The following is a 25,292-nucleotide window of genomic DNA, read 5'->3' as shown; positions in this document are numbered from 1 at the left end:
GAAGCAGACACAGATCTAGAAATGGGGATTCAGCAAGGCATGGTTGTCCACCTTATAAAGTCACCAGTACTAACAAAGAAAAAGCTAACCTGGTCTTCAGGTTCAGCCTTCCAGAACTATATGGCAAAACCTTGACTCAGTAGGAGGGGGTGAAAGGCACAATAGTAAAAAGAAATGAGAACACCTAAGAATAGAACTTAACCAAGAGGGGAATGCCACAGCAGGACATAAGGCCCATCAAGAGGGACACACTTTAGCAGAATGTAGGAACCATCAAGAGAATTAGAAATCAAGAGGTAGCATAGGAAGGGAGGCATAAGGCTTCCGTGTGAAAGAGCTTCTGCCCCAACTGGAAAGTCTTGGCTACCTCTTGCTCAGGTGGAAATATACATCAATTTGGGCAACCACCAACCATGGAGGCTTGCTACATTTGACAGTGCTAATCTGAGACCCTGATATGATGCTGCTTCTCTATGTTTAATCTTAATTAGGAAAACAAGAGAAAGAATACTTAAAAAAAAAAAAACTTCTCCCAGACCAAAGAGAGAATCAGCAGTGAAGGCTTGAACACAGTAGGCACTGTACCTCATAATGTCATAATGCCCCAAGTATTGAGACAAAGTCATGTGATGATGTCTCAGCGGTAGAGCACATGCATGATAGGGGGTCTATGTATTACATCACCTGATTCAGTTCAGCTATCTTAAGACTATGTACGATATATGTTAGCACAATACAAAACTGCCCAATGATGATTTCTCCAAATACTGCCCCGAGGAGAAGCGATGTGTGGCTGCACTGTTCATCAGTTCCATGTGCGTCTTCATCTTGAGACCTGGACTGATTCCCTCTAAGGTCATGCATGCTTTTAGTCTCCCATGCTCTCTAGTCCATTGCTATAACCACTTGGCCGTGACTACAAGGCCTTCTGTGCTTTCTAAACTAGAAAGGAACCTTCTTCTGTGGGTCCATTGTTAGAAGAGATGACTGTTTTCTCTTGACAGTTTTTGTGCTATAAAATTAGGGAGCAAGAATAAATAGTTTCAGTTAGAAGCACTTTGTGAGTCTGATAGGATCGGGTCTTCCCCGCCCTTCTAGCCTGCTCAATCCCTTTGCTGTAATTTTTTTTACCAGAAATTTTCCCTTGAAGTTTTGGTGTCTTTCATCCTCTGAGAGTCTTGCATAGTCCAGGTTGCCTCCCCAACTCTCTGTGGACCTGAGTCTAACCACAAACTTCTGGTCTGTTGCCTCCACCTCTGAGTGCTCATGTATCAAGCCTGTGCCTAGCTTCATTTGACAGCATTTTACAGCAACCACAAAAGATTTCACTGACCTGTCTTCAAATAGCTAGATTTCAAAACCCAGGCTATACCTGTCACATCTTTATATTTGTCTAGCATCTAGCAATTAATTAAAGTATATGTCTCTCTTGCCTTTAATACCAACACTCTGGAGGCAGAGGCAAGAGGATCTCTATGAGTTTGAGGCCAGCCTGGTCTACAAATTGAGTTCCAAAGGGCAGCCTAGGCTATATATCGAGATTCTGTCTCACCCAAACCTAGAATAAAAAAAAATAGAGATGAACTAAGTATTCAGGCATAGTGAGTGTTCTGTTAGAGGAGCTTGATAAACTCATGATGTTCTGTTTATTACTTTTAGAAAGTGTGGCTTGACTTGTGCAAATCTATTCATCTTTTTTTTTCAAGTCTCGTGAAATAATGAAGGTATAGATAGTAAACAGCTAAGGATTATCATCATTTACTGATTCAGAAATTCAGTTGGGTTTGGGTGTCTTTGTGCAGAGAACATTAAGAGCTGGGCCCTTCGTGTCAGAGCTGATTTTCCTCTTTCACAGCGTAGTTGTGTTAACAAGACAGTGGAAAAAGAAGCAAAGAAAAGCACACGCTTGACTTTCCTTCCCAGGGCTTGGGTTTCTGGGTAACAGGAAGAGGCGCTTCCTGCAGCTTGCTATCACTCCTACTTTCCATTTTGCTAATCGGCTCTGTGTTTGCCCACCTGGGCTCCTGGCCGCCTCAGAGGCACATGCTCCATCCAGGGTGTGCTTTAGTATCCTGTTGCCTGTTGAATGTTTGCCACGGGATAGACACCCCACTGGAGGCGAGGCTGCAGCAGGACTTTGCAAACTTTCCACTGTCTCATCGCTCCCAGGAGGGGAACCAGATGTGAGCCCAGCAGGGCCTGGGTGGATACAGCAGGCCAGCCAAGCTCTGGGAAATCAGAGATGCGACATTAGGAGGAGCTCATTTCCTTCCTCTGCAGCATACCTGCCTTTGTTTTAGGAGTTTAGTTTGGTTTTGAGATGAGACTCTTACTATACTAGGTCAGGCTGGCCTCAAGCTTCTATCAATCCTCCTGCCTCTGTCCCCAAAATCATTTAACAACAACAACAACAACAATAATGTAGCCGGGTTTGGTTGTGTGCCTGTAGTTAACATCACTCGGGCTGAGGAACGAGAACTGTAAACCAGCTCTAGGCCTACCCAGTGAAAATTTCCAGGCTAGCCTAGGCCATAGTACAAGAGCTTGTCTCGAACAAAACAACTCACCAATAATTCAAGGTTCTCTTTGAACCTTCAGATCAGATTTGTGCTCTAAACAGACACAACTCTCTTTTCCCCTCTGGCTCTGAGACCCCCACCTCCCCAGCACCTTGCTATAGTATATGAAGTTTGCTTTGATAAACCACTGTTGGTGGTTTAATTAGGACTGTTATTGCTTGGTGTTCTTTCCCTTGTGGATTACAGTTTGCACCCAGTACCATCTGTTTGGTCCGCTGCTGAGTCCCAACAGTGTTAGGAGAAGGTGGCCCCCAATATACATTTGTTAAATGAATATCCAAGCCTGAACTTGAGAAATCCGGGAGCAGTGAGAATTATGATACAGTTCCCTGCTTCCTGGGAGGTTGTGGTGTCTGGAGAGAGAGCGTGACATGCGTGAAAGAGAACGAGTGATAACTGTTAAGTAGGTGGCATAGGCAAAGCAAATTCAGGGAGGAGCAAATCCTGTGGGCTTAGGTGACCTCAGCAGGCTCCACGGAGGGGTAGGGCTGAGGGGAAAAGATGGCTGCCATGGAAAGATCTCTGGACCCACATCCCCCTCACTAGTGTGAGCTCATTTCCTTCGTTTGACATCAACATTTATTGTGTGTCTACTGTGGGTCAAGATCTGTGCTGGGAGCCAAGATTTTATTGGTGAATAAATGGTATACAATATCCAACCTCACAGAGATTAGCTAATAACTAATGTGCTGAAGCCAAGTTGTAGTCAAGGGGGTTACTATAGGGACAGCAAGTGACCCAGATTTTGACTCAGGGTCTGATCTGATTGAAGAAATAAAGCTCTCATTGACACTGGAAGATGAGTCTGTAGTGGGATACAAGTAGGGTTCTTAGTGCTCTGAGCAGAGAGATGTGCATTTATGTTCCAGGAATTGGAAATGGTCCAAGGCTGGATCCAGGAGGACATTGGAGATGCAGTGCAGGGAGGGGGATAGAACTGCAGAGGCCTGAGTGTGAGTTTGGACTGCATCCTCGGGGTAACCAGAAGCCACTGGGGGATTGCAAAATGACTGAAATAAAGGTAATCAAAAGATCCCTTTGACCTCTGTGTGCAGAACAATCAGAAGGTGAGGGGCTGGGCCTGGACATGGATGGAGATGTAGATGAGGTTCCCCATCATTGTGTAAGGATAGGACTTGGTGAATACTACACAGAAGGGTGGGGAAGGAAAAATGGCCAGGATGACACCATGGCTTCTGAAACAACTTCCTGAAATTCTAGAGGAGGAAAGGGCAAATGCGGGCTCCTCTGCTGAATTTTCAGGGTCTGATGACAGAGAAGAGTGAGGAGAGAGAGAAAGCCCAGAGCTGGCTGTGTGGCTGGGCTGAATGGCCCACAGCCTCCCTCACTCAATCCTGTGGTCCTGCAGAGCTCAGGATCTTAGCCAGGCCTCAGAGGCGGTGCACAAAGAGAAGGGGGGACATTCCAAGCCATGGTGCCACATCTGCCAACTTCCCGACAAGAGACAGAGGGTGGGCTCAGACCGAATAACTTGGGGGAGATTTCAATAAAGAGGCTATTTACAAGGGTGTGGGAAGCTTTAGGGAATCAACAAGGCAGAAATCTGGCAAGAGTCATCACAGAGACCCTTTGCCACCCCAAGGCCTGGAGCCAGCAAGACCTTGGGGAGACACGGTCATCTGAAGCACCCTCTCCGTACCCTCTCCGCCCTCACCCCGACCATGTCCTCCTCTTTGCTGCTGGTGCCTCCTGTCGGTCAAACAAAAGGCAGAAACAGCAGCCTGAGGCAGATGTACTCCTGAGTCACAGCACCTTGATAGAGCACCGTGGACAGCAGAAACAGAAGGAGGAACCGAGGATTCTAGAACAGTTACCCTGGAATTGAGAGCATTTGGGAGAGAGTATTTTAGTTTCTGTATTGCAGTTGTGACAAAGAACAAAGTCATTTGCTTAAAACAATATGAATATGTTGACCCTTCAGTTAGAGAGTCAAATGGATCCTGCCGGTATCAGCGAGACATTTTTGCTCTCTAAAGGCTGTAGGGGGGAAAGTCTTCTCTTCTCGTTCCTCTTCTCGTGCCCCTTCCTGCATCTTCAAAGCCCCAAATCATGATGTTCTGACCATGTTCTGTTCCAGCCATGACCATCTGGCTTTCCCTTCTGTCACCTGAATACTTTAGAGTAAATCGTGACCACTCAGATGATGCAGAATACTTTCCCTGTGAGAGGCCCTTAATCTAGAGCAGGAGAGCTAGCTCAGTTGGTAAGATCCAGGTTCCTAAGGTGTAGTACATAACTTTCACCAACATCCCATCTCCCCCAGTCAACCAATCTTCCTCCTAGCCACCCCAACCCATTCCACCAACCCACCATGCACTTTCCTATCCTGCGTTTTTGTGTAGGCCCTGGTCTATCCTAGATGGCTCTTGCACATGCACGTCCCCGCTTAGGACCTTTTCCTTCAAGACACAATGACAGTCTCCTTTCCGGATGACTCTCAAAGCTCCCCTTCCCTTACCCAACAGTTTTCAACCTACTTCAGACATTATTATAACACTACATGGCATCTGTGTGTCTGTCTCACTAAGCTCTGACCTTCCTGGAGGGAGCTTCTCTAGAGCTGTACTTGGCAGCAGGAATACAGCAAATCCTTACTGCATTGAAAGAGCTGACTGAACGCAGAATGCAGAGTTGTCTTTGTAGGGAAGATCTGTTGATTTTTCCTCAAGGGACCAAGTAAAACTTGCATTAGGCATGAAAGTTCGGGAACGAGGCATTTCAGAGGAGTGGAAGGCTGGAAAAGCATGCCTTAGGAGTATAAAGAGCAATTAGGAAGAACGACTGCAGAATTACTAGTCCAAAGAGGACATGAAGCTGGGAGGGAGGTGGGGTGGGGCACTAGGAGGTGTTGGACGGAGGTAGTCGTGTATAGAAGAGATCGAAGGATGTTATTTAAAGGTAGGAACTCTCAAGTGAATTAAAAGAAAACTATTAGAATACTCTCAAAGACATCATTAAAAATGGAAGATAAGGAAAGAAGAAGAAACAAGAGAGAGTTAACTGTGTGAAGAGAGCTTTAGAATGTCTCTTGGTTTCATTGCATGGACTTAAGGGACAACGTGTTCTCACCCAGAGCCTCTAAACTCTTTCCTCAATGAGTCCCATTCTGTGTTCTTCACAGCACTCTCCACCCTGAAAGGGCACAAGTATGCTGCTTACAACTGCCATACAATTAGTCATTGTTCTTCACTGTTTTCAATGGAGAGCAAGGAGAGGCTTTGTAGTAGAGTGGAAAAGCACTCACTACCCTGGGAACCAGAAGCCAGGCACACCTCCAGTAGCAAGGTCTCTGGTCACCACCTGCTCAGTCGAGGTCTGTAAAATCCAACATCCAGTGACGGTGTCGTGCAGCCTTCCTTACAGGGCTGCTCTAAGGGGGGAAATGGTTGGGATAACATGCTGTGTGTGAAAATACAGCAAGCTGCGGTCGGCTCTGGAAACTAAGGTAATTGCCTTTTGGGTCGGTTGTCTGTGTAGTAGAATTTATTGCTAGCCTGGCACAATCTGTTACTGATTTTTCAGTGTACAGTAAGGAGATGACGGTGTTTCTCTTTGTCAGTGGTAGTGTGAAGTCTCAGGAAGCTGGCCCACTTGAAGGTGTGAGAGGAAGGTGAGAGGAAGGTGTAACCATGGCGCTCCCCTTTCAGAAAGGGCTGGAGAAATACAAGAACATCGACGAGGACGAGCTTCTTGGCAAACTCTCAGAAGAGGAACTGAAACAGTTGGAAAATGTTCTAGATGACCTAGATCCCGAGGTTTGTGGCATAGGACTGGAGTGGGGTGCTTAATGAGAGCACAGGAGAAAGGGGCGGGTGGCTTTCTCTTTCAGAGGTGGCTAAAGTCTCCAGAGCCCCAGTCCAAAGTCATGAAATTGTGAGTTCTTCCCCATTGCTGCTGAGCCATTCTTACAGGTTCACAGTGAGCCCAGGGGCCACTGCGGTAGAAACAGCAAGTGTGGGTCTCAAACACTAATTCACTGTAGCTGGGCAAAAGTGTTTTGCAGTGGGAAGGAACAGTCTGATTTAGCCTGGGGCTTGGGGGAGCGAAGAGAACAAATCTTACCAAGTATATTCCAAGTGTCAGCTCCCTTGCTGGGCCCAAGGGTCCTTGGGGGAAAGGACTCTGTTTTATAACTAGAAGTCACACTAGCAGGAGGGACCCACGCAGGATCCCACACGGGTAAATGTCTGAAGTGCTGTTGCAAACTCTTGTGTAGTGTAGTTCCTTTTGGTTTTGTTTGAGACACGTTCTAGTGTACTCCAGGCTGGCCTGGAACTCATCGTAGCTGAGGATGGCCCACACTTCTGATCTTGCCTCCCTCTCCCAGGTGCTGGGATTATAGATATTTCATTGTGTTAGGGATTTGACCCCGGGGATTTCTGTGGTGAGGCAAGCACTCTGCCAGCTAAGCCACACAGCCTCAGACCGTCTTTTGGGTTTATTGATGCCGGGTCTTGTAGCCCAGATGGGCTGCAAACTCACTCTACAGATGAGGATGACCTTGAGTCCCTCCAGTCTTTACCTCCCATGTGTCTGAGTAGCAGGCATGAGACACAACACTAGCCAGACTTTTTGAAAGGCAGGTCTTACTGTGTAGTCTTGTCTGGCCTGAAACTCACTATGTAGCCCAGGCTAGCCTCAAACTCATAGAAATCCACCTGCCTCTGCCTCTGCCTCCCATTTGCTGGGATTTAAATATATGTAACACTAGAACCAGCCCAGAATTTTTCTTTTTAAGATGGAGTCTCACCATGTAGCTAAGGCTAGCCTGGAATTTATTATGTAGCCCAGGTTGGCCTCTTATGTGTTGGCTATAAGCATGCAACACTGTGCCTGGCTTTATGTCATTTTTTTTTCTCTTTTTGGTTTGTTTCTTTTTGATTTGTTGTAGTTGCTTGTAGGTTTTTGTTGTTGTTGTTGTTTTGTTTTGTTTTGTTTTGTTTTTTTGAGACAGGGTCTCACATAGGAGAGACTGACTTCCAGCTCACTATGTATGCAAGGAGAACCTTGACATTTCTGTTGTTTTACCCGTAAAGCAGAGATTGTATGTGGTACCACAACTGGTATTATCTTATTCAAATATACGGAGAACTTCTATGATGTGTAGATGATTATCATCATAATATCAATTTCTAATATTTTTGTCAGTTTTTGAAAAGCTGGGTGGCTCTTTATAGTGTTCCTTCTGCAAGTATTTTCCCCAGCCCTAATGTCATTATTTTATACTTAAAATTGGAGACATCCAAAATAGTGACTTCCCTCTAAAGAGGTAAGCGAAGAGAACTGTCCATATGGCATTTGCTGGACCAGATACTTTGGAGATTTGGTTTTATTTTTTTTTTAATTTAAGTACAAATTATAGATAGAGATACATGGATGGAATCTTGGGGCTTAATCAGAGCCGGTGGGCATAGTGCCACATGCCTGTCACCCCAACGCTTGGGTGAGGGAGGAGACTGTGAGTTTGGGTCAAACCCGGGCAACATAGTGAGTTCTAAGGTAGCATGGGCTACAAAGGGAGACCTTGACTTAAAAATCTAAAGTACAGCCAGGCATAGTGGTGCATCCCTTTAATCCCAATACTTGGGAGGTAGAGGCAGGCAGGTTTTTGAGAGTTCATGGCCAGCCTGGCTTACATAGTGAGTTCCAGGACAGACAGACAGAGCTACATGGTCCAGAAACTTTGTCCAGAAAAGGAAGGAAGGAAAGAGAAGAAAAGAAAAAGGGAAAAAAAAAGAAAAGAAAACAGACACATAAAAACCCTAAAACAAGAGCAGTCCCTGTGCACATGATCTTAATCCCAGCACTCAGGATGTGGGGGCAGAAGGATCAGGAGTCGAGGCTAGCCTCAGTTACACAGTGGAGCTAGCCTCAGTTACACAGTGAGTTTGAGGCCAGCCAGGGATTCATGTTTGTCAAAAAAGACAAACAAATGGATCTTTTGGTTTTTCTTTTTTCCTTCGGAGCTGAGGACCGAACCCAGGGCCTTGTGCTTGCTAGGCAAGCGCTCTACCACTGAGCTAAATCCCCAACCCCAAACAAATGGATCTTACTTGGGCAGATATAGACATATACTATACTATAATATAATATCCTCTTACCTCTTGGTTCTTTCTGGAGAAGACAGGTTACAAATAAGTGAGTATAGCCATTCTGCCTTAGAATTGTGTGCACACCTGACCAAACCTAATTACGGTGGACACAGAAAGACCTGTTCCCTTCACATACTAGAAGGCAGCTACGGAAAGTCCAAGTACTTCTGTCACTGTGCCCCTTCAGCTGGTTCCCTTCCTTAGCAAAGGTGGTTAGAACATGCACATCCCCAGAGCCATCCTTGAGATCCCACATCTCAGCTGGTGTAGGTGCCCCTGCTTTCCCTGCCAGTGCAAAAGGTTAAAGAAACAACCCAGTCTAGTCAGCGTCTTCCCTTCATCTCATATCTGTCTTGTCAGAGTGCAACACTACCGGCTGGATTCCGACAGAAAGACCAGACCCAGAAAGCAGCCACTGGCCCATTTGACCGTGAGCATCTGCTCATGTATCTGGAGAAAGAGGCTTTGGAACAGAAAGACAGGGAGGATTTCGTACCCTTCACAGGAGAAAAGAAAGGTGAGGCCCACAGACCACGTGTCTTGGCACAGAACGCCCTTCACACATTGTGGACCATCAGTCCAAGGAGCTGGTCTGGGAACAGGAAATAAACCTATGAGCTACATGTGATATTTTAGAACACTGTGGCTTGTAGATATGTGTCCAACACCCAGAGCAAACTCTAAGGTAAGTTACAGCTCATGGGTGATGTCGATGGGTCTTCATGGGTTCACTGGTTGTCACAAATGCCCCACTATAGCGTGGGATATTATGGGGAGCCTTGGAGAGGTCACGGTATATGAGAATTTTCTGCTCAGCTTGATATGAACCTAAAGCTGTCCTCAAAACTAAAGTTTATCAGTTTAAAAGAGAAAAACAGGGCAGGGTATGTGACTAATTAAATGAACACATGGGTTGAAATGGTTCTGCAACTAATTCTGCCAAAATATTATTTTCAAAGCCTGAAGAAAAAGCTTTGAAAACGTAAGAGCGCCCTGACCTGAACACACTGCACAGGCAGTGGTGTGTTTCCCTCAGCCTTTTGACTCATCAACTACAGGAGTCTAGGCAGGCCTTTCTACTCCATCTCAGGTGGTTAGCACCCCATCCCCAACCCTGGAAGCCATGATGAAAAGCATGTTGTCCATTCCTCTCATATTCACCGAGAACTTCCCCAGTGCTGAGCTCTGTGGCAGACCCAGACCTCCAGGTGTATAAGACCTTGACCTGCCCTCAAGAGGGAAGCCTGTCATCCAGTAAAAGGAACACAGGGATGTGACCGAGAAGGCTGCAAGGAGCAAGCCGGTGCCAGGACCCTTCCTGTCCCCTCCTCTCTTCTCTTTCCCTCTCCTTCTCCTCATCCCTTCCTCCTCTGCCCCTCTCCCGCCCCGTCACTGTACAGCCTAAATAGGCTCCTAATTCCTGTCATTCCTGACTTTACCTCCTCCAATGCTGAAACTTCGGGCATGCTGCCTGCACAATGTCCTGAATTCTTGCTGCAGCCTCAGTGTGGGTGTGGCTTCCACAGCACCTTGCCTGCATCTCCTTTCCTTGCTAAGCGCCAGCCCACGTCTTTGCTCATTTTCCCAGACTTATCCAACTCAAGTTAGTTTTCCTGTCGTCTCTTCTCTCTGACCCACATCCCCCTCCCCCTTTATTAAATCAAGAGACTCTCATTAAATGCTAGGCCTTGGATTTCCCTGACCCCTACCCGAATGACCCCTGTGACAGCGTTCATCCTTTTGCTGGTTTACTTTGGTGGTTGTGTGGCATCTGTATCAGCCTGAGAAACTGGATGGGACTGAGTGACAAGAAGGAGGTGCTCCTTCCTCTGAGCTCTAGTGAGGCAGTCTTTGAGCCTCCATTCAGTGGTGAGGAAAAGGGAGCACTCAGCAAGAGTCGTCCCTGCCACTCCCTCTGTGCAGTGCACATGGGCAGGTCAGGGGCCACTGAGAAGGAAATTAGAAAGTAGAGGTGATCAGGTTAACAGCCGCGGGTTACTACAGAATAGGAGCTGTTTCTATGGCAACACAGTTGCTGTTGAACTTACCAAATTGTGACAAGCATAGAGTATAATGTAAAAAAAAACCTTCAATAAAATTCCCAAAATGCTATGTATTCAATAATGGCACAATAATAAGGGGGCAGATTTTGTCATTTCTTCTCTGAGTTGGGGAGTGTCTATGGCAAATTACCCCCAGATTGGCCTCCAGGAGGCTGTGAGCAGGAACTAGCGGAGTGTAAAAGGTGCACACAGTCACCTTAGGAGATGGCCAGCGGGGTAGTTACCCTCCCTGCCATGACAAAACACCTGTCTGAAGCAACTTAAGAAGAGATGGGTCTGTTTGGAGTCACCGTTCAAGAGTACATTCCTATGTGTCATGGCTTCACGGCAGCAGAAGCCAATGACAGAGGCTCACTTCACATCCACAGGCAGAAATCAGAGGGATGCAGGTACTTGGCCCACCCTCCTTTTCATTCAACCCTGACCCCAGCCCACAGATTGGAGCCACCCACACACATGCCACACACACAACTAACCCAGTCTAGAAACTCCCCATAAACATGCCTGGAGATTTGTCTTCTCTAGATCCTCTCAAGTTGATGACAGAACCATTAGGAAGCTGCTTAACTACTAAAGTGAGCTCCAGGGAGTTCCGTGTGGTAAGAGGCAGGATTCCCTCCTTCTCATACTAGATTAGCCCCATCCCGGCAGCTCAAGAGCCTCAAATGATTCGAAACAGCTCAGTGATATGTGTCTTTAATGCCAACGTTCTATCTTCCATTCAGTCTGCCAGCTGTACCCGTGAGGCAGAAGCTCAGTCGTCTTTGTTTTTCTTCTCATTTAAAGGGAGAGTCTTTATTCCCAAGGAAAAGCCTGTAGAAACTCGTAAAGAAGAGAAAGTGACTCTGGACCCAGAACTGGAGGAAGCCTTGGCCAGCGCCTCAGACACTGAACTCTACGACCTTGCAGGTGAGTTCTCAGGGATGGCCCATGTCCCCCATGTGATCCCCAGGCATGCACTCACTGCCCCAGTGCAAACCTGTGAGCTGCTGGTTGGCCAGGGTAACAGCAGCACTACCATATCTATAAGACTGGAGCTTGTGGTGAGCAAGCCATGTTTTAGCCCATTCTCCTGTTTAGATGATTCCCACCCAACAAGACTCCTGTGAGAAACTCAAGAGAACTGATAGGAAATCTCATTGGGAGCTTAGAAGGAGAAAAATTGCAAGCTAGGTGTGGTGACCCATTCCTGAAATGGTAGCATTAGCACACTAAAGGCTGAGGCAGGAGGATTATTGTGAGTTGGAGTCCAGCCAGGGCTACAGAATTGAGACCTTGTCTCAAAAAAGAAAACAAAATTAGGAATTAAAAATTAATGAAGTGATATCCCCATATGCTTTCCAGGATCTTCCACATTAAAATATACTTCTGGATGTCACACATTTATGATCATTTCTTTTTGTTTGTTTTTTGAGAGAGTTTCTCTGAGGAGCCCTGCCTGTCCTAGAACTTGCTCTGTAGACCATGCTGGCTTCAAACCAAGAGATTCATCTGCCTCTGCCACATGAGTGCTGGGATTAAAGGCGTGTACAACCACTGCCTGACTTCAAGCTCACATTTCTATAGAGTTCTTGGTCTCCCTTACAATTGCCATTACAAGCTGGTTTGTGCCAAGACCAAAGCGACTTATAAAAGAAAGTGTTGGGGTTTGGGATTTAGCTCAGTGGTAGAGCGCTTGCCTAGCAAGCGCAAGGCCCTGGGTTCGGTCCCCAGCTCTGAAAAAAAGAAAAAAGAAAAAAAAAAAGAAAGAAAGAAAGTGTTTAATTGAACCGATAGTTTCAGAGGATCAGAATCTGTGCTGGTGAAGCAAAGGCATGGCAGTGAGATCAGCAGAATACTCACATCTTGATTCAAAAACAGAAGGCAGAGAGAGTGCACACTGGGAATGAGTCTTTTAAAACCTCAAAGCCGCTGGAGAGATGGCTCAATGGTTAAGAGCATTGTCTGCTCTTCCAGAGGTCCTGAGTTCAAATCCCAGCAACCACATGGTGGCTCACAACCATCTGGGGTAGAATCTGGTGCCCTCTTCTGGTGTGTCTAAAACCTCAAAGCCAGTGGCACACCTTATCTGACAAGGCCACACCTCCTAGTCCTTCCCAAATAGTTCCACCAGCTCAGGACCAAGGATTCAAACATGTGAATCAATGATGACCATTAGCATCCAAACTCTGATGTACCTATAAAAAAGTTCAAATGATACAAAGGAAATGAAAAGCAAGCCTTTCCCCCAAATTAAGTCCTAAGTCCTTTCTCTTAAAAAAAACAAACAAACAAAAAAAAAAACTGTGATGTGGATGGGTGAACAACATAGAAAGTTCTAGAGTAGCCCAGGCTACATGGTAAGATCCTGACTTAAAAACCTAAAACAAGAGTGAGGGGGTAGTTTATGTTCTTAATCCCCACAACTCAAGAGATGGAGGCAGAAAGCTCAGGTGCCCTGGCTAATCCCACTATGTATGTGAAGTTCAGAGGACAACTTTATGGAGCTAGCTCCCTCTTTCACCCTTGATGTGGGTTCTGAGGATCAAACTCAGACCACCCAGCTTGCATTATGGAGTTGCAAGTATCTTTTCTTGCTGAGCCCCAAGCCCCACCTACCTCTACTTCCCCAGCAGTGAGATCGCTGAAGCACATCTCCACACCCGATGTGTGTCTGTTTCTTACTTAAGTTCTGGGATGCTAACCCAGGTCCTTGTGCTTTCAAGAGAAGTATTTTATGAAAGTTTAGCTGCTTCCCAGCCGCAGAACTCTGGTTCTTATTCCCCTAGAGGATGTATGTAGACATCTATCTTCTTCATGAGGGAATGCCTGCCCTACCTTATTCCAGGATGTCTGCCATCCACACGTCTTCATCCGTCTCTGTTGGCATCAGTAGAGGACATCAGGTTCAGTCTCTGTAGCATCTGACTCACCTCGAGAGGAAGGCGTTTCTCAGTGACTGGGCATCGTGGCCCTGTGGTTCTATGGAGAGATTCCCTCCACGGTTACTGCTTTTCCCAAGGGTTGTCTCATAGGTTTTACTGGAATTGCCCAAAGGAACAATGCAGGGTGGGACTTTGATTCCCAGAAAACACCTAAGAAAAGAGAAAGAAAAAAAGCAATCATTCTGGTGATCCTTGACCCTGGAATCCGAGTAATAAATCCAGAGAGATAATGCAGATAGAACTGCCTTTGTTCTCCGCACTCAGCTGAGCAGACACTCCCTAAAAACCCCTCGGAAATCCTTCTGTGGGGATGAAAATCACGAGCCTCCTCTCGAGGCTGGATCTTTCTAGAAGACCGGGAATAACCTATAGACAGAAGGGCTCACAGCAAGTGAGGGGGCCCTGAGGAGCATTGTCTGTGCTGGTTTGGAAGGTAGAGAGGAGAAAGACAAGTAGTTCAAAGGTAACACAATGGCTCTTCTTTTTCTCCTTTCTTCCCGTCATGCCATGTGGTGGTGCCAGGCACATTCAGAACAAGGTCTGAGGAAACATCACAGAAAGTCCTGCCTGTGCTTCACTAACCTAGCCACTAATTAAGTTAACAATCAGTTGAGGCTAATGAGGAGGCCGACTCTGTGGGCATTCAATGGCTTCCCAAATCACACAGTTAGGATGTGGCAATCAGGGTTCAAACTCAATGTGTTCCACATTTCCCCTCCTTAACTCTGCGATTATTGCTGTTACTGTTTCCAGCGCAAGGGGTTGAACCCACGGCTTTAGGCATGCTAGACAGGCACTCTACCACTTCACTATAGACCCAGGGTCTCACTATGGTAGTACACTGTCTAGGCTGGCCTTGAACTCTTGAACTGTCTGTATAGCCCCAAAGTGGCCTCCTGGGATCCTTTTGCTTCTCAAGTGCAAGTCACACACCTACCTATAACTCCTATTCCTTTTTTTTTTTTCTCCATGTAGACGTGGCTGTCCTGGAGCTCACTCTGTAGACCAGACTAGTCTCGAACTCTTACTGGCTTAACCACTGACTCTTCTTTACCTACTGCCTCCCTTCTAACATGTAACTTAGAGTAGATCCAATCAGGCTCCTAGGGTTTGTGCCTCTCACCTATAATTTCACGAGAAGGGAAATCTGTTTCAAGATGCCCGGGACCACCCATAGTGTTGCTTCCTGCATGTGTGCCCCCTGGTGCCAGTTCCACATAACATTGGCACTAAGACCATGATATGCTCAGCTGATAGCCCTTCTTTTCTTTCCCAAAGGGATAAAAAGGACAACTCCGTTTCCTACTGAAAAAAAAAAAAAAAAAACCACAATCTTTCTGGTCTTACCTCTGAGGGGGGAAAAAAACAACATAATAATCTATATCACATTAAATCTTTAAAATTCATTGAGTCCATCAGACTTACTGGTACAGTGTTAATACCAATTAGGCAGAAGGAAGCAGGAGGATTACTACAGATCGAAGGCCAGCCTGGGCTACATGTCTCCAGGCTAGACAGGGTTACATAGTGAGACTTAAAACAAAACAAAATCCTTAGATTGAATTCCACCTTTTTTTTAATTGTAGAGATAAGAAAAGTAAATGGAGGTGGATATGGTGGCACCTACTCATAGTCACAGCGTTTGGGGACAGAGGCAGGAGGATCGCACTGAGTTTGAGGTCAGCCTATGAGTGTGTTCCAGGCTATCCAAGGCAATAAGAATAACAACAACAAAACAGACACACAAGAGTGAGTGTTGAGTCTACTTAACTAGGGCAATATTCTAGTTTCCTTTCTTTTGCTATAAGACACTGCCCCCCCCCCAACAAAAGCAATTCAGGGGAGGAGAGGGTTTATTCCTGTTACCCTGCCAGGTTATAGGTTACAAGGGAGAGTCAAAACAGGAACTTAAGGCTCAAGTCACATCACATCCGCAGCCAACAGCAGAGAGAAAGAAACACGTAGATGCTGTGCAGCTCACTTCCTTTACACTTGCATACTTAGGGGCCCAGGGCATGAAGTGGTGCTGCCCAAAATGGGCTGGAGCTTTCTGCATTGATACTAATACACACACACACACACACACACACACACACACACACACACCACACATACACACACACACCACACATACACACACCCCCACACACACACACCACACATACATACACACATGCCATACACACACACACCACACATACACACACCCACACACACACACCACACATACACACACACACATGCCATACACACACACACCACACACACACACACCACACACATACACACACACACCACACACACACACACACCACACATACATACACACACATGCCATACACACACACACATGCCATACACACACACCACACATACACACACCCACACACACACACCACACACACACACACATGCCATACACACACACACACCACACATACACACACACCACACATACACACACACCACACATACACACACACCCCCACACACACACCACACATACATACACACACATGCCATACACACACACACACACATGCCATACACACACACCACACATACACACCCCCCCACACACACACCACACATACATACACACACATGCCATACACACACACACACATGCCATACACACACACACCACACATACACACACACACCACACATACATACACACACATGCCATACACACACACACCACACATACACACACCCACACACACACACCACACACACACACACATGCCATACACACACACCACACATACACACACCCCCACACACACACATGCCATACACACACACACCACACATACACACACCCCCACACACACACATGCCACAATACACACCACACACACACACATGCCATACACACACACACCACACACCACACACACACACACCACACACACACACACACACACACACACACACACAGAGAGACAACATAATCTAGAGAATTCCTTATTAAGACTCTTTCCAGGTGATGCTAGATTGTGTCAAATTGACAGTTAAGACTACCCAGCACAGGAACCTAGCAGTGCCCCAGTGGCTGGAAGTTATGGCTGCACAGTTGTTTCTCAGCTCCTAATGATGCTGCACGTTTAACCATCAGAGGCCTGTAAGGCCACTGACAGTCGTGGGGGGATCGTTAGCAGTAAGTTTATTGGGTGCTGTGTACACACCACACACTTCGCCAGGAAAGGGGGCCTGGAAACTTTCTTCTGAATAAAGAATTGTTCTTCTATTTGCAAGCTAACAATGCAGTCACCCTAGTGTGTGTTTCAAAACTTCCTGCCTGTTATTGTTCCCTGTGGTTTCTTTCAGCTGTCCTTGGAGTCCACAATTTGCTCAACAATCCGAAGTTTGATGAAGAAACAACCAATGGCCAAGGCCGCAAGGGGCCGGTGAGGAGTAAGTAGATGAAGGATCTGGGAGCATGGGAAGCTTAAGAGCCACTGTCTGGTGCCTGTAGGAGAGAGAGAGCTTCTAGAGGAAGTCATTGGGCTCTGAGCAACCAAAGTAGGTGAAGCTGACGCTGGGCACCGTGTCTGGCAGAACACACAGAACCACAGGACACACATTCATGGCAGGTCTTCTGGTAGGGAAAAAAAATTCCTGATAGTCAGCTCAAAATACAAAGAAAATGTTCTGTTCCAAAGGGTATCTTATCAATGAGGGAAGCTTGGCTACGTTCCCTTTTTTTTATTCCAGTGTCTTTTTGTCTTGATTGTGGATGCTACCTCCCCACAAAAAGCAAGAAGGATACCCTGGCTTGGACAAGCTGCAGCCTCCCGTCTTCTTCACCAAGCATTTGTTAAATGCCTACTGGATATCAGGACTATTCTGGGCATACGTAGAAACATCTTTCCCAAAGGAACTTATCGGAGTAATCAGTTGGTCTTTGTTCACACTGTAAGATCTAAGTGGACACAGACCCTGGCTTCTGGACAAATCACTTATTATTCTCTCTCATGGAGACTTCAAAGACACTACTCAGCCTCAGAAGCTTCCTACTCACTCAGTTATTAAGAGGAGGTCTTGTTCCTTAGCTTAGGGTGGCCATGAACTCCTGAGATTATAAGTGTGTTGCTGATTTGTAAGAACTCTCTTTACGTTAGAATATTAATCCTAAGTATGTTGCATGCACTCCAAATATATGCTAAATTAGTTCGTGTTGTTTATTGTTGTTATTTGGGTTTTGTTTGTTTTGAGACAGGCCTGAAATTCACTGTGTAGCCCAGGTTGGCCTCAAACTCATGCTCCTCCTGACTCAGTCTCCTAAATCCTGGTATTGCAGGCATGTATATTGCTATATCTGGCTCAAGTAAATGTATGTATTTATTTATTTGTATGTATGTACGTGGGCTGTTTTATAACATGCATATATGTTTACCACATGTATATTCAGTGCCCAAGGGAACCAGAAGAGCGTTTCAGATCCGTAGACTTACTGATGTCTGTAAGATACCGCAAGGGTGCTGGGAAGGGAACTCCAGTGCGCTACAAAAGTAGCAACTGCTGAGCCATGTTTCCAGCCCCCAGTAACTGTTTCTAAGATGTTTTTCACTCCTCTTTTCTGTTCCTTGTTCTTTCCATACCTTTATCAAAGCTAGACATCCAGGATGGAAATTGAAGGAGGGGTGCGATCAAGAAGCCAGAGGGGTATTAATATTGGGGACCTGGGGATAGAACAGTACTAGAACGAATGCTTAGAGCAGGTCCTGGGTTCAAGTCTTAGCATCACACAAGATTTTTAAAAAGGATTTGGGGAATGAAGAGGCTCATTATGGTGGCCATCTTTGCGTCTCAGAGCCTATGGTCTGGTGCAGATCATGTGGGGAAAGTCATACGACAACAGCAGTAAATGCCAGTGGATGAGATGCCTTGTGGTGGCTGAAAAGCATCTGCCTTCCAAACTGACGCAAAGTGGCACCACTGCACAGTGAGAATAAACTTACTGGGGTTCAAATTGGAGTGTTGGACTCTACATGAAAGAAGCCGTCTCTAGTTTGATGGAGGACCTCTTGCACTTTCTTGTATAAACTAAAACTTGCGTTTTAGATGTCGTCAAAGGTGAAAAGGCCAAGCCGGTGTTTGAGGAGCCACCGAACCCCACAAATGTGGAAGCAAGCCTGCAGCAGATGAAAGCCAACGACCCCAGCCTGCAGGAGGTCAACCTCAACAACATTAAGGTCCGTCACTTCCAGTGCCTCCTGGCTTAGCCTGGCATCACAGAGCTGGCTGGACGTCACTGACTACCTATTTTTACATGGGCCTGAGGTCCTTTCGAGTCACTGATTTCAGCCAGAATAATCTAGTCAAAAGAGATATGAGTCTATAAGAAGAGTAATTTCTAGAACTTTTTGAAAAGCTTCCTAGAATTCAGGCCAATCAAAGCACATTGTACCTGGTACTGAATAACCACATCAGCTTTTCTTTTCTTTTCTCTTTTTTTTTTTTCTTTTTTTCTTTGTGTGCTACAGCACTCTACGTAGACACTTAGCTGTAGCCCCAGCCCCCTCACTCAGTGTCAAGTGTCAGGAATGTCAGAGAACTTAGAAGGGTGGTTGGCATAGGCTCTCAAGTGAGACCATAGTGAAGCTGACAGTCAAGGTTAAGGTATCCAAAGGCTCCACTTCGAAGACGGCACCCCCATGCAGCTGTGGGCAAGTGACCTCCCTTTCCTACCACACGGGCCACTCTCTGGGGCTACTTGAGTGTTCGTCCTCACACATCTGGCTTTCTCCAAAGATAGTGACCCCAGAGTGAAATGGTCAGGAACCCAGAGGCTCAGTGGTCAGAAGTAACTGCTTTCCTTGCAAAGCACCCAAGTTCAGTTCCCTGCACCCACATCAAGTGCCTCACAACCACCTGTAACTCCAGATCCAGGGGGTCCAACACTTCCGGCCTCTCTGGGTACCCATACTACCCGTACAGTGAAGAGGACAGTCACAAGGACAAGAAGCACGTGGCAAAACACACTTGTTTCCATAGTAGCATATAAATAAATAACAGTAGCCAGTCGTAATGAGTAATCCAAAGTAGACTGACTCCTAACCACTAACCTGGGAGAGGCAGGCAAACACGTTCCGAGAACAATCCATGTTAGAGAGGAACAGAGATTCCAAGATTCTTGTTTACTTGGAGCTTTCTCCCAGGGTCTCAGAAATCTCACACAGCTTTGTCCATCGACTGCCTTCTGACAGCGAGCTATTGAAGGCAGAGAAGGAGACAAGAGGAGCATGAACAAATACAATTGCCTATGGCCTAATTTATTCATTCTCTTCAGTAGGCTGGTTGATGACTTGGTTGGCTAGTTTGAGACAAGGTTTCACTGTGTTGCCAAGACTGGCTTTAAACTCTTCAAACTCGATATGTAAACAAGGCTGATTTCAAATTCTCCGTCCTCCAGCTTCTACCTCCCTAAAGATTAGATATGAGACATGTGCCATCAGATAGGTTTGTTTCATTGGTTCTTGTTGAACATTTAATTATTTCTAACGAGGTTTTTCCTTGTTTCTTTTTATTTATGCTTCTCTGAAACAATGTATCCTGACTGCAGGCTCCCTTCCCTTCACTCCTCCCAGTCCCACTCCCCACCCAGATCCTGCTTCTCCATTCCCTTCGGAAAAGAGCAGTCCTCCTGGGTTATCAACTCAACATAACATAACAAGACTAGGCACAGATGCTCATGTCAAGGCTGGATGAGGCAACCCAGTAGGAGGAAAAGGGTCCAGCAAGCAGACAAAATGAGCCATAGAGACCCCCACTCCCACTGTTAGGAGTCTCCCAAAAATGCTAAACAACCATGGCATGTATGCAGAGGGCCTGACACAGATTCATGCAGCCCTGCTTAGCTGCTTCTGTGGTTGTGTTCTCCTGCTGCCCTGGATCCCTGTGGCTCCTACTGTCTTTCCTCCCTTTCTTCTGTGGGGTTCCCCAAGCTCTGCCTAATGTTTGGCTGTGGATCTCTGTATCTGCATCTGCTCCCATGGGTGGCCAGAGAAAGCCTCTTACCTTTCTGATGAAGGTTGGGCTAGGCAGTACTCTATGAGTATAGCAGAATATTATTAGAAATAATTTCACTGGCTTGCATTTTTTTACCAGTCATGTTTGGTTCTACCCTAAATCTCTGGGCCATCCAGCTTCCAGTTCCTGGCCATCCAGGCAGTTTTGGGCATGGGTTCCCTTGCCTGGTGTGGGCCTCAAGTTAGACCAGCCATTAGTTGGCCACTCCCACAAGCTCTGAGCCACCATTGTTCCAGCACATCTTACAGGGTGTAACAGGCCAAAAGTTAGTGGCTGGGTTGGTGTTCCAGTCCCACTACTGCAAGCCTTGCCTGGTTACAGATGGCCGGTTCAGGCTGTGTCCTCAACTACTGTGAGTCCTGCTAGGGTCACTCTCACAGGTTCTAGGAAGTTTCTACTGTACTAAGTTTCCACATTGACCCCCAAATGCCCCCAATTCCAGACATTTCTCCCTATATCTTTCTCTCCATCCCTGAGCCCCTGACCTAATCCCTCCTGTTTTTAACTCTGCGTATAGGTGTCTTACGTGGGTATGTGCACATGAGGGAAGTTGCCTGTGGAGGCCAAGGGAATTGGATCCTGGAGCTGGAATTACCACAGGCAGTTGTGAGCCACCCAACGTGGATGCTGGGAACTGAACTCAGGTCCTCTGCAAGAGTAGCAAGTGCTGTTCACTGATGAGCCATCTCTCCAGCCCCAGTGATAGTGTTTTCATTGAGTGTGCATTATGTGCTATGTCGTTGGCCACTTAAGTCATCTCATTTGCTCCTCGGTGAGGATTGAGGAGATTAAGTTGCTGTGGTCACTCAGCTTATCCATGCAAGGCTCGTGTCCATTGCTGCCCCTTGATGCTTACCCATTACTTCTGCAGTGATAGGTGATTGGTGTGTGTGATTTGTAAGAGAGTCCACATATACAGCCATGCATTAAATGCAATTAATAAATCTAAAAATAAAAAGAAAGGAATACAAACAAATGTGTTAGCGCACACCTTTGTATCCAGAGGATCCACTCCCAACATGGTACATCTGTGAGGCCTTGCGCAAGAGACCTCGCTTTGCAGAGTCTCTGTCTTATAGGGGTGGAAGCTGGGAATCACCGTGAGTTCAAGGGAACTTTGACAACACAGTGAAATTGAGGACAGATGGAAGCCAGCCTGGGTTCCAGGAGAGCCAGTTAAGATCCATCCAGTCTCTACTTAGAATGTTATCGTAAGAGACAAACACTAACCACAGGTTGGCAGCATGGTGCGGTAAGGCCCAAACAGTTACAGAATTGTAGGAAAGGAAAAACTTGAAGCTGCCTAGGAAAACTCATAAACCAGACAGGAAATAATTCAGGTGGTCTTCAGAAGTGGAGAAAAGGGCCACAGGAGTTTTCAGGCCAAGGAGAAAAGCACATCTTAAGGGCATGTATGTGAGAGACCATGGTTGTTATCCATGAATGTCCTAGCATATAGGACAGAAATAAAAAAAGGAAAAAAATCTTTTGCGTTACATTCTCTTATTGGACACTAGGAGGCGCTGTTCGCTCAGAATAGCTTAGTTATCGCACACAGATTTTTTTTAAAAAAGTTTTTAAAAGAGGACATGTAATCGGCCATCTAAATACAGGTGATAGTCAAACGTTGCAGGGGACTCGCTGATGGTGGAGCTCAGTAACAGAGCCACATGCTTAGTACGTGTGAGACCCTGGGTCCAATCAAAAATGAAGACAGTATTTTCACCTTGAGGGTGAGTGCCAGTGCAGTGTGAGCGGTTTGTAACTAACCCTGTCTTCTATGCTTAGAACATTCCAATTCCAACCCTGAAGGAGTTTGCAAAGGCTCTGGAGACCAACACCCACGTGAGGAAGTTCAGCCTGGCCGCAACCCGAAGCAATGACCCTGTGGCCCTGGTGAGTGAGACTCAAAACACAATATGAGGCCATTTAATTCCCTGTGACTTTAGTCTTAGGTTTTTCTTATTGTTTAGGATTAGCCGGCTTAGCTTTCGGTTGTTTCGAGATAGGGTCTTGCTGTGAGGCCTGGGTTTGAACTCACTATGTCTCTTGGACTGATCTTGAGTTCCCAGTAATCCTCCTGCCTCAGCCCGTATAGTGCTAAAATTTTCGGGCATGAAATCACCATTTCCCGGCTAATTTATTTCATCAATTGAAAGGCTTAGATCTGCTCGACTCGAGGCACAGGCTGAGAGTCCACACTGCAAACACATGGACTCAAACGGATTCTCGTCAGCGCAGCGCTTTCCAAACAAGTTCAAGACAGGCCTCTTGGCATTTAGCTAAATAAACATTTAGACTTTATTGTGTTGAAAAAAACCATTCTGAAATTTTCCCTCCTGCAGGGACTTTCTGTAACTGCCATTAGATATTATGAGCCCCCAAAACTTACTTGAACTTGGCACACATAAAAACATCGGAGCGTGTTTTATCGTAATCTTCATGTGCGTTAACATGCCAAGCATACTTTAAACAACCAGAAATAGTGAAGGGTTTTGTTTGACATTCGGTTCATTTGAGTATGGAAAGAAAAACAATAACTGAAACCCTCATCCTTTCATGCATTTGGGGTAATCTAGCCAAACAAGAAAGTTACTTAGCCTAAGTAAATACTGTCACCGCCTTAGCCACCACCGCTTCCTCTTGTCTACTCTTCCTATTACAAGCCCCTCTCCTGGGGACTCAGTGAATGCAGCTCTAACCGCTAAGCTCTTCATGCTTGCCTCACGCCGTCGTCACTGTAGTGCTCCAAGTCTGTGCTGCTCTCACAATAGCGTGAGGGGTCAGATTATCCCAGGTGTGGCAAGTAATGACAGAGCCGAGAATCACCACCAGGTCTTTCCAGTTCCACTGCATAACACACACACAGCCCCGCGGTTGTTGACAGGGTCTCCGGGAGTCAACCAGAGAATTCACAACACCCGCCACTCGCTCTCAAATCAAAGTAGAAAAACCAAGGTCCTGGCAGGATGGTTGGATTTAAAGTAACAGTCTTAGGCTGGAGAGGTGGCTCAGCAGTTAAGACTGCTTGCAGCTTTTCCAGAGGACCTGAGTCGATTCAGAGCACCCACTTCAGACAACTCCCAAGTGCTCGGAACTCTGGCTCCAGGGAATCCGATGTCCTCTTCTGGCATCCGTGGTACTTCACACGCATGGTGCACAGATAGACTTTCAGGCAAAACACCCATATGCATAAAATAAAAATAAAGTCTAAAGAAGAAAAGTATATATAGGTATGTCTGGGCATGTAGATATAACTTAGAACTATAATAAGGTATTCTGCATTCTTTTATTTGTACTGCATCTTTGAAATCAAAGGTGTGTTTTATATTTATAGCACATCAGCTCAAACTAGCTGGTTTTTTTTCTTCTTTTTTTTTTCATCTTTATTAACTTGAGTATTTCTTATTTACATTTCGATTGTTATTCCCCTTCCTGGTTTCCGGGCCAACATCCCCCTAACCCTTCCCCCTCCCCTTCTGTATGGGTGTTCCCCTTCCCATCCTCCCCCCATTACCACCCTCCCCCCAACAATCCCGTTCACTGGGGGTTCAGTCTTGGCAGGACCAAGGGCTTCCCCTTCCACTGGTGCTCTTATTAGGCTATTCATTGCTACCTATGAGGTTGGAGCCCAGGGTCAGTCCATGTATAGTCTTTGGATAGTGGCTTAGTCCCTGGAAGCTCTGGTTGGTTGGCACTGTTGTTCATATGGGGTCTCAAGCCCCTTCAAGCTCTTCCAGTCCTTTCTCTGATTCCTTCAACGGGGTCCCGTTCTCAGTTCCCTGGTTTGCTGCTGGCATTCGCCTGTGTATTTGCTGTATTCTGGCTGTGTCTCTCAGGAGCGATCTACATCCGGCTCCTGTCGGTCTGCACTTCTTTGCTTCATCCATCTTGTCTAATTGGGTGGCTGTACATGTATGGGCCACATGTGGGGCAGGCTCTGAATGGGTGTTCTTTCTGCCTCTGTTCTAAACTTTGCCTCCCTATTCCCTGCCAAGGGTATTCTTGTTCCCCTTTTAAAGAAGGAGTGAAGCATCCGCATTTTGGTCATCCTTGAGTTTCATGTGTTCTGTACATCTAGGGTAATTCGAGCATTTGGGCTAATAGCCACTTACTAGCTGGTTTGCAAAGGCTTTGTAGCTACTACATTTCTTGTGGCTACCATTTGGTCAGCAGTGAAGCTATGTGTTTTGGGTTCTGTTTGTTAGATTTAAAAGACTAATTTTAATTTCGAGTTAAAAGTGTGTGTGTGTGTGTGTGTGTGTGTGTGTGTGTGTGTAGGTGTCCTTGAAGTCCAGAAAAGGGTATGTGGATTCCTAGAGCTGGAGTTACAGGTGGAGCTGCCTGATGTCTGTGCTGGGAATTGAACTTGGGTCTTCTCCAAGAACAGTGTGCGCTCTGAACTGCGGAGCCATCTTTCTAGCCCCAGGAAATTATACTTTTGTATAATCCCACAGAGTGCAGAAAACAAATCTTCTCTTGAGACCTGTAGCTCTACTCTGATCATTTATATAACATTGAAGGATCATCTCTATGTTTTCCCGACACCGCCATGGCCGCACATGGAGTGGATGC

General features: G+C 46.1%; 1 protein-coding gene across 4 annotated transcripts in view; it reads left to right on the top strand.

Annotated features, from left to right (window-relative positions):
• Tmod2 (tropomodulin 2) overlaps positions 1-25,292 on the top strand; it is a 49,013-nt gene that overhangs the window by 7,535 nt on the left and 16,186 nt on the right. The window contains exons 1-7 of one of the 4 annotated variants that reach the window (XM_087563504.1): positions 5,775-6,045; positions 6,160-6,355; positions 9,053-9,209; positions 11,542-11,664; positions 17,013-17,099; positions 18,750-18,880; positions 22,506-22,613. In XM_087563504.1, coding sequence (XP_087419630.1) covers positions 6,230-6,355; positions 9,053-9,209; positions 11,542-11,664; positions 17,013-17,099; positions 18,750-18,880; positions 22,506-22,613 — 732 coding nt within the window. In that variant the 5' untranslated portion in view covers positions 5,775-6,045; positions 6,160-6,229. Of the gene's footprint in view, positions 1-5,774; positions 6,046-6,159; positions 6,356-9,052; positions 9,210-11,541; positions 11,665-17,012; positions 17,100-18,749; positions 18,881-22,505; positions 22,614-25,292 lie in introns of those variants that run through there. The other 3 variants (XM_087563506.1, XM_087563503.1, NM_031613.2) reach the window with 3 other exon arrangements.

This window comes from Rattus norvegicus, chromosome 8, assembly GCF_021556685.1.
Source record: "Rattus norvegicus strain SHRSP/BbbUtx chromosome 8, alternate assembly SHRSP_T2T, whole genome shotgun sequence".
NCBI lineage: Eukaryota > Metazoa > Chordata > Mammalia > Rodentia > Muridae > Rattus > Rattus norvegicus.
The sequence above is the reverse complement of the archived record's forward strand: the minus strand, read 5'-3'. Positions and strand labels throughout refer to the sequence as shown.